Source organism: Diabrotica virgifera, chromosome 1 (genome assembly GCF_917563875.1).
Source record: "Diabrotica virgifera virgifera chromosome 1, PGI_DIABVI_V3a".
In the NCBI taxonomy this organism is placed as follows: Eukaryota; Metazoa; Arthropoda; class Insecta; order Coleoptera; family Chrysomelidae; genus Diabrotica; species Diabrotica virgifera.
The window spans coordinates 264,916,152-264,926,380 of NC_065443.1; the positions used below are offsets into that span (position 1 = coordinate 264,916,152).

General features: G+C 31.2%; 1 protein-coding gene across 2 annotated transcripts in view; it reads left to right on the top strand.

Moving 5' to 3' along the window:
• LOC114344768 (protein ILRUN) overlaps window positions 1-7,137 on the top strand; it is a 39,701-nt gene extending 32,564 nt beyond the window's left edge. For both annotated transcript variants that reach the window (XM_028295608.2, XM_028295601.2), the window contains exons 5-6: window positions 4,101-4,252; window positions 6,981-7,137. In XM_028295608.2, coding sequence (XP_028151409.2) covers window positions 4,101-4,252; window positions 6,981-7,022 — 194 coding nt within the window. In that variant the 3' untranslated portion in view covers window positions 7,023-7,137. The remainder of the gene's footprint in view (window positions 1-4,100; window positions 4,253-6,980) is intronic.
• The last annotated feature ends 3,092 nt before the right edge of the window (window positions 7,138-10,229 follow it).

Sequence of the window (10,229 nt, forward strand, 5' to 3'; positions counted from 1 at the left end):
TATTCTAAGGGACTTTCGGCCCTCGGTAATAATGTAATCTTTCATTCTGCTTTTAAATTTTTCAAAAATTCCAAAAAATAAATGGATTTAAAAAGCATTGTCACGAAATTTTGCGCCTCCGCTCTTAAATTTTCTAGCCGATTTCCGAGCCTACTATACCGACTAGCGCTGATTAAAATTAATTGCCTTACAAAATTTTTCCGGCGTAGCTCAGACTCGAGTGCTGGTAGGCCAAGGTTCAAATCCTACCGCCGCGCCGGCAAGAACAACTAGACATTTTTAAAAAGTCTATAGGCCCCAGGTCGACTCAGCATGAATAAAATGAGTACCTTGGGTAAAACCAGGGGTATTAATAGGCGGTTGAAACGTAGCACTGGCCCTGTTACCTTCCTTGTATACCGTAGGCCCTAGATATAGCAGACTACCCTGCTATAATCTCAAAGCCACGAAAGCGGTATAAAACGGGAGACTATTATTATTATTACAAAATTTTTCTAATCGGAGTTTAGTCAGAACAGAAAGCACCGGCCCTCAAGTTTTAATTTTATATATAGTTCGGCACATTTTTTTTATACATAGTGTTCCGGAAAATAGTGCGTTCTTTTAAGGTATTAATAGAATACACAATTTAGTACAAAAAAGTTAAATACCATTTTTTTTTTCTAAAGTTAACCGTTTCCAAAAAAAAAGATTACATTGTTTTACTATGTGTATAAATTTGAATAGCCTGGCAACATCGTAAACACTACGGAATAATAACAGATAATAAGAACTCGTTTGTGATTTTTTACAGTGCATATTTAAAAGAATCCAACCTAATAGTATTTATGTATTTACTATTATTTGTTTTTTTTTTGTTATTTGTTTACTATAATTATTTTTACTTTATCGTACTACATACGCAGTATGAGTATAATAGATAAAGTTATAGGATCGTGCAAAAAAATTTTTTCAGATTTCACTTTTTTTCGACGTTTTGAGTCCCTCTGAGTCTAAAAAGCAAATAAAAAAAACATGTCGGAAGTATGTACGTATGTACGTACGTACGTATGTACGTACGTACGTATGTCGCCACCGCCCAGCAAAAACTACTGGACCGATTTCGATGAAATTCGGTATGAGTAAGTTTAAGAGAATTTTGTCGAGAAACTAAGCTTTTGAAAAAAACCTCTCAAAGGGGGGCCGAATAGGGGGGTTATTGGGGCCCATTTTTGCAAATTTTGACCGAAACGAATGAAATTTAACTTAAAGTTAGCTCATCGATAGGTAAATAGAAATACGGAATTTGACATTTCCAAATCCAAAATGGCGGCCAGCATGGCCGACCGCCCACCCGATACATTTCCCTACCAATCTAAAAACTTGTTTAAGATAAATTTAATTTGAAAAAACATTTATATAGCCTAAAGATGGGGCTATAACAAGAATATTATCGTTTTTCAGAAAAAGTTATGGGTTGCCTATATTTAAGGGGTCAAAATTTGACATAAATTTAAACTAGATTTTCTCAAAAATGACTCCAAGGAATTTGTTTATTTTTTGATATATTTTTGATATCCTATCGGTAAATTGAATAACATTGGTCAGATTTCTTAACTCCTCATAGGAGGGGAGTTATGAATTTTTTATAAAAAAATATTCGAGTGCCCGTAACTACCTCTGTAATAGAAACTAAAATTTGAAATTTGGCAGACATATATAGTACTTTGTTATCTATTAGCACAATAAATTTTACCCACAATATGGCTTCCGGTTTAACCGGAAATGAAAAAAAATCTTAATTTTTTACATACGCCCTATATATTTTTTACATATTTTGAAAGAATGTAAAATTATCTTTCCAATGACATAAAACTCGTTGCTGTAACTCAAAAACTCGAAAAGTTACAGAAAATTGAAATTTTGCTAGAATCTTGTGTGTGTCCCCTCTCACGCGATCATAGCAGAGCATTATTATAGGGCAGTCAATGAGGGTATTTGACTCCGAATTCCATCCTATTACATCGGTGTACTTGATATTTTCACAGTAAGTAGGGAATAGCTCAAGAAACAAAATCTACCCTATATACTATGGCGCTTTTATCTTGGGGCAATTCCCACCCCTTCAAGGGGGTGGAAAATTTATTGGTCAAAATAAGTATGGAAGTGGCTAGAGAACCTATTTTTAAGCAAAAACTGATCTATACTTTTTTTTGAGAACTCAATACTTTTTGAGTTATGCTTAGTTGAAAATTGGCCATTTTCATTTAAAAATGACACGTTTTCGGACGGTTTTTTGTGAATACCTTAAAAACTATGCATCAAACTAAAAACACTATATAAAATTTTTTTTTAATTATAAATAACAAAGAGATTCGTTCCTTCGTAAATTTTCTATTTATAATACAAAAAGAGATATGGTAGGTAAAAAGAGTTTGTTTTTTGGTGCATGCTCAATGTGCTCATGCTTTTGTAGTGTTTGAAAAGGCCTTTAAAACGAGCACCGTTAAATGTCGGTTACATTCAAACTAAGCGAGATATGGTGCAAAAAATATATGACTAATGTACTTTAAGGAAAAATGAGAAGTACATACATTTAACCCCTCATTCACCAGAATTTAAATGCATTGTTTTTCTTTTGCAATACCTCTTAATATAGTGTTATTTCTACTTTCAAAAAGTTGGACGGGTGAAAAAAATAAGATCAAATTATGGAGCGCATTTTTAAATTTTCTTAAAATTCTTCCTTTTGCTCCATGCAATTCGAAAATAAAAATGTTCTATCCCCGAGAAGTGGTGAGAACCGCCCCCATGATAAAAGCGCCATAGTATATAGGATAGACTTTGAATTAGGAGATTGGGCTTTGGGCTACTCCCAAAATTTCATTACAATCCATGCAGTAAAATGCAAATATTGTAAACTATTAATTTCTCAGAAAAATGGACTAATTTGAAATGAAAGTATGACTAATATTCTATTGATTTATGCAATAATCTATAGTGTGTCCCCGAACATTTTCTCAAATGCGGGAATTAATGATGCGTAGAACCATAAAATATTTTCAAGTATACAAGGTGTTTCTTCTTCTTCTTCTTCTTCTTCCTCTTTATAAGCAATTCTGCTTGTTCATTGGCGGATTGATACCTCTATGGAAGGTTGTCGCTCCATCTTTTGCGCGGTCGGCCGATACTTCTTCTGCCGATTGGTGATTTATCTCGTGCTATTTTGACCACACGTGTCTCCCCCATTCTGGTTATATGGTTATATGGTTGTTTCTAAAATATCAAAATAACGAGTAACTTTGTTATTTTTATAGAATGCCAGTATCTAGTACGATAACGATAATAGATCGGTACGATAAAGTTCTCGGGCGGCCCTTCCGTCCAGCGTTTTTTACTTATTGCATAATTTTAAACGAATTATACATCTTTAACATAAAAACACATCTTTTAACTGAACTAGTATTATGTATTTGGTAAGCTTTAAATGTGTTAAATGCTAAAGGCTTTAACATAGCTTACAGTGGAAATTAAATACATCAGATTAAGTTGCACTTACTTGAAAATAATTATTATACCCAATAAATGTTCAAAGTAGCTCACTTTCACAAACACATACATTCATATGACGAGAAATAACGATAAAACATTTTGAAAGAAATTATAGTAAGTATGTCTCTAGTGATCTGCCATAAATAATCAACATAATAACATAATAGGTAATGAACTCACGATTCGAAAACATTTTAGGCATTCACTACACAGGATTCTTCCAAAGTATCTGTTTACTAAACATGGGACTGTCTACGTTTAAATTTTCCCACCTCACATAGTTGCCAGATTTTAATTTGCATACCAAAATTTATTTTAATTTTTTGGTCAAACGGTACCATTTAGAAAAAAATGTTTTAAGAGTTTTTTGTTTTACATGATACCTATCCCTTTAAGGAACGCACTATTTTCCGGGGCGGGATATTTGTTACATTTGTATACAGTGTATACACAGTGATATTTGTTACAATTTGTTAGTATACTTTTTTAGCTCATTTCTTTTATTTGTTTATACTTTTTGCAAATTAATACAATGACATTCTATATGTCCACTTTTGTCTGGTTTTTAGATCCAATGTGGGTGATAGTAACTGTAGTAGAAGAAGGCACAGTTGCTTTGACAAATCAACTATCTCATTTTAATGAATTAGGCGCACTACCTCCCCCTACTAGTAACTATAATCCCTTTTCACCACATCAGATCCATATAGGACACAACCCGGTAGGTTTGTATAACACGTCAGTCAGTAAGTTCCGGGCCTAACTAGTAAAACAACACTTTTTTGAAAAAATTATTCTTTATTCATCAAAATAGCGGCCGAGTTTGAATTCAGTAAACCATCGTTTAACTGTTGTAATAGATATAGTAGTCTCAGTAATACTTTTTGAGCCATTGCTCAGTTTGGGCGGTGTTTTTCCCATCAAATAACAGTGATAAATCAAAACATGAAATTGCTTTGAATTCATTGTTTATAAAAATCACAAAAAGTAGCCTCACTTCAAGCACGGTAACTCGATAAATAAGAATCCGAATGACATGAACATTTTGACAGTATGCTTTTGAAGATTAGGACTAGCGAAATGTAAAATGGAAAATTCATTAGAATCGCTATCTCATGATGAGGCCCCGTACTTATTGACTGTAGGCTATTTTTCATGTACTTTTGTTAACTAACAACGTTAACGGGGTTTTATTATTTCATATGGTCAATGGACCTCTAAATATGCAAACCGCGGAGTACTGCCATTTAAAGGGGTGCGTTTTTTAGAAAGAGGTAAATTAGTCCCTAGGCACAGGGTGCATTAGGGTGAGTTCTATGCACTTTTGGTACAAACACGTCTAGATAAAAATTGTTTCAGAATAAATTTAATATAGAAATATCACCTTTTAAAGTCAGAAATATTTTTTTTACAATATATTCAAAAAAACACGAACGAAAGCCATTTTGTTTTTTTGCCCCAAAAGTTTTTTCCACGGGGATATAGGTATAGGCATCAGAGAAAAAAACTTACATCCTTCCTCTTTATAATAGCGTCTGGTAGAAGTCTCTAGGATTTATAGTTTCCGAAATAATATTTTTCAAAGTTCGCCGCTTAAAGCATTTTTGGGCCATTTTCCCCATTATTTCGCAAACATTGTTCTGTAACTTTTTTCTACGCATTTCTAGGTATATGCAACGGCACATTTAGTAGGAAGAGAAGTCAATTACCATTAAAATGGTCTATTGCATAAGGTTGTAAGACTATTTTAAAGCAAGTTATGATTTTTCAAAGTTTTATAATTTTAACGATTTTTTATTATTTTACGATTATTTTTTAAATTTCTCATTATAACTTTTTTTCTTGTACATTTAGGTATATACATTGTGGAATAAAAAGAAAGATTCTTTTCTTTACTTTAAAATGGTGTACATATTGTAAAAAATTTAGGGACTATTTTTAAACAAGATATCCGTAGGATATCCAAGAGTAAGAGTATCCGTAATTTGAGAAAAATTAAAAAAAATTAAGTAAATATAATTGCATATTAGAACATAATTTTTAATTCCAAATAACTTTTCTTAATAACACTTTTCCATATTGTGAAATATAAAAGGTACTTTACTCTTGAGCAAAATTCATATTTTTTAACATACCTCGTATACTATTGATAAAATTTGATCTGATGATTGCATCTCAGGTATTAGGCTATGCAAAGCATTTTGAGAAGAATATTTTTTTTTCATAAAATTAATAATAAAAAAGTTTTCCATATGGTTCCAACTTAGTGGGATATATTGCATTTGTATATGTCACACTTTGAAAAAGCATATCTTGTTTAAAAATAGTCCTAGAATTTTTTACAATACACCATTTTAAAGTAAAGAAAATAAGCTTTCTTTTGTATTCAGCCATGTATATACCTAAATCTAGAAGAAAAAAAGTTATAGTGAGAAATTTAAAAATAATCGTAAAACATGTCAAAAATCGTTAAAAGTATAAAATTTTGAAAAACCATATCTGGCTTAAAAATAGTCATTATATCTTCCATATTAGACCATTTTAAAGGCAATTGACTTCTCTTCATATTAAGTGTTATTGAATATACCCAAAACTGCGTAGAAAAAAGTTACAGAACAATGTTTGCGAAATAACAGGGAAAATGACCCAAAAATGCTGCGAGTATCGAACTTTTAAAAATCATATTTCGAAAATTATAAATCCTAAAGACTTCTACCAAACGTCATTTTAAAGAGGAAGGGTAGAAGTTTGTTTGTGTGAAGCAATGCCTATACCTATAACCCCGAGGAGAAAAAGTTATGGGGCAAAAAACAAAATTGCTTCCTTTCGTTTTCGTGTTTTTTTGCTTTTTTTGAATATATGTATTTTTGTAAAAGAAAAATATTTTTGACTTTAAAAGTGGTGTTGTTCTGAAGCTATTTCCTTGTGGCATTTTTATGATTAATTATTTATATGGGAAATAAGCCACAATTAAAATGAAAAAAATAATTTTATTAACGTTTCGACGCCCAAATCGGGTGCCGTTGTCAAAATCGAGTAGTATTTTGTATTTTGACAACGGCACCCGGATTTGGGCGTCGAAACGTTAATAAAATTATTTTTTTCATTTTAATTGTGGCTTATTTCCCATATAAATAATTAATTTTAAAAGTGGTATTTCGGTAGTAAATTTAACCTGGAGCAATTTTTCTGTAGACGTGTTTGTACCAAAAGTACATGGAACTCACCCTAATGCACCCTGTGCCTACGGACTAATTCACCCCTTTCTCAAACACGCACCCCGTTAAATGGCTTTTTCTCAATTAGATGTCTATTGACCGTATGAAACAATAAAACCCAGTTAACATTGTAGTTCCTTTTAGCTCTCTTATTTTGAACATAATCAATAGCCTGTAGTAGATTGAATCCATTTTATTGCGATTAATTTATCTTGTTATTATCATTTTTAGGATACGGCCCCTCCAGATGGGAAAGACACATCCATGTTTTAGTACCTGCTTAAACTATTTTACAGTGCCACACTTTAAGGAGGGAGAATGCATTTATGTGAATGAATAAATGATTAAATATATTATAGTTAAAATACATATTTTGCAAAAAGTATAAGAGTTTGCTGAAAGAAGAGTGATTAGATATAGGTTATTCATTTAGAGTTAGTGATTTTATATATTTAACTGATATCAAGAGGCAATTATAGAGATATTGAATTTGTTTTGAAGAGGAACTTGTCTTTGAATTAATCAAATCTTTGTAAATATTTTCGTAATTCATTGTTTAGCTTCCTAATCATATTTATACAATTCTATTAGCTATATTATCACATTTTTATTATCTTTCCTTTCAACATTTTCCAATATTGCGAAAAATACACTAAGCATCAACATTAACGCACCACCTTAAAATGGGACATTTTGATGTCTCTTGTTTCCTAAATCTGTTGTCCGATTTTAATGATTTTTTTAGTATTTTATAGCTTTATTCTTCAAGAATGTCAATGTAATAATGTTATTGCTAAACAGGTAAGTGCCATTGTATACGAGGCATTGTATATATCATTGTATACACAATGATAGTGTGTTTTTTTCTCAAAGTTTGGAACACCCCGTGAAATATTCTAGCGCATATAAAATATTGAAATTAAAACTCGACTGTAGCCTTATAGTCGAGGAAATGAAGCATTTTGGCTCGCAATTTTTTCGTCCAGCATGGATTTACTTGAAATTTTCACACAAGGTAGGGAATAGTCCAGGGATCATTTTCTATATCAAGCCGCTGTACGCTAAAACCTTGGGGGTGGTTTCCACCCCATCTCGGGGGCGGGAATTCTTTATTACATTTTAACTATGTAAATCGATGTAAAAATTTATTATAAGAAAAAATGTTATTTACATTTTCTTCGTAAAACTAATATTTTTCGAGTTATTCGCGCTTGAAAGTAACAGTTTTTCGATGAAAAAATCGACCTTTTTAAGTGGTTTTTTGAGAATACCTCGAAAAATATGCATTTAATCAAAAAAACTGTAGATATCAAAATTGTATCTTTTAGTAACACAAACCAAATTATTTTTCTGTAATATCGCTAAGACCAATACAAACCGAGATACGGCATGTTAAAAGTTAGCTTTTTTCGTCAAATGCATAATTTGAAATATTCAAAGTAAAATAACAGAAAAACTTTGCATTTTTCGAGGAAAATTTAAATAATCTTTTTTCAAGTATATAGTTAGGCCTTTAAAAAAATAATAAAAAGTTTCTAGTCGGAAAAGTAAGCGACTTATGATCAAAAAAAAGGTCGGTACCTGCTTTTCTCTATGAAAAAATCAGTGAAAACAACCCCCTAACTACCCTCCTGATTAAAAATTGGTCTTCGCCTTTCTGTAATTCCTTTTATATTTGTATTATCAATACACCCAAGAAGTTTGACCTATCTAAAAGGTCTAATTTTAGAAAAATTGGAGTTTAAAGAAAAATTAATTTTTTGGAATTTCCCATTTTTTACCTTTTACTTCAAAATATCTCCGAAAATACTAGAGATACGAAAAAAATAATAAATTACCAAATTGTAGCTTCTTTAATTACTAAAATTTCCTTGTGCGTAGATTTTCATTACAGTGAACAGTTAGCGAGATATAGCTGTTTAAAAGCTCTATTTACGAGCAAACACCCACTTATTCGAGCCCTTTAAACCCACGCTAATTAAAAACTGAGGGATCTTACGGAATTTAGTTGACACAGTCTTATACCTCTTCAAAAATCCTACAAAGTTATTTTTGAAAAATCTTTTCACCGCCAAAAATGAAGGAGGTATGTCTATAAAACGAATTTTTTTTTTCGAAAAATTCGGATAGTCCGCTTATGGATAATTTTCAATGTATGTATAATACCACAGAACCGGTTCGTATACTGGAAGTGACTAAAAAACTATTTCTATTTTGTATTTGTACATATTTGTAAATTCGTATCTTTGTGTAAGTAAATAAATGTGTAAATAAAATTTTGGTGTAAATAAATGTTTTTGTAATTCTTTAATTCTACTTTTTTTTTCTGTATAGACCTATTAAAATATCTACTTATAAAAACTGTAATGTTATTAAGGGTGGTTTTTAAGGGTTGAAGTATTATGATATTATATCCTAAAGTATAAAACAATCATTATTTAACCAATCAAAACCAAATTTTACCCATATTAAAGTATACAATGTTTTACTATAATTTTTGACAATAAGGGGTTGCTTACACCCCTAAAAATAATCAACGCCCTTAAGCATGATATAGAATATGAAGTACAGGGTGAGATGATCCTAATCCCAAATTTCTATGTAAATCGATGCAAGCCGAAATTATTCTTTTAGGATAAGTAAATTATTTATATATAGCTCCAACAAGGGTGGTTTTAAGGGTTGAAATATTATGATAGTATATCTTAAAGCATAAAACATTCATTATGTAACTAATAAGAACCAAATGTTGACAGGATTAAAGTTTAAAATGTTATTTTATAATTTTTTACAACTAGGGGTAGTTTTCACCCTTACAAAACCAAAAGCGTACAACGGCTCAATATAGAAAATGAACTAGAGGGTGTAATGAGCCTAATCCCAAATGTTTGTACAAATCGATGCTGGACGAAAAAATTGCGAGGTTTTGCCATTTTTCAGCTTCATTTCCTCGACTATTAGGCTTTCTTAACATTTTACTTTTTGATTCATTTGCTTATGATGGATAATAAAAAAGTTAGGTACTTTAACAACTAGCAATGTTATTCACCAATACAGGGTGTTTCTAAATAAGTGCGACAAACTTTAAGGGGTAATTCTGCATGAAAAAATAATGACCGTTTGTTTTATGAACATATGTCCGCAAATGCTTTGTTTCCGAAATAGGGGATGTTGAATTTTTTCTTACAAACTGACGATTTATTTATCTCTCTAAAACTGGTTGAGATATGCAAATGAAAATTGTTAGATTTTAAGAGGTAGTTATTGCGCATTTTTTGACATACAAGTAAGAATTTTATATTCACCATTGGCGTACATACGGGATGTATCTAAAATGTTTATACCCATATGCACGCCAATGGTGAATATAAAATTCCTAATTTTATGTCAAAAAATGCGCAATAACTACCTCTTAAAACCTACCAATTTTCATTTGCATATCTCAACCGGTTTTAGAGAGATAAATAAATCGTCAGTTTG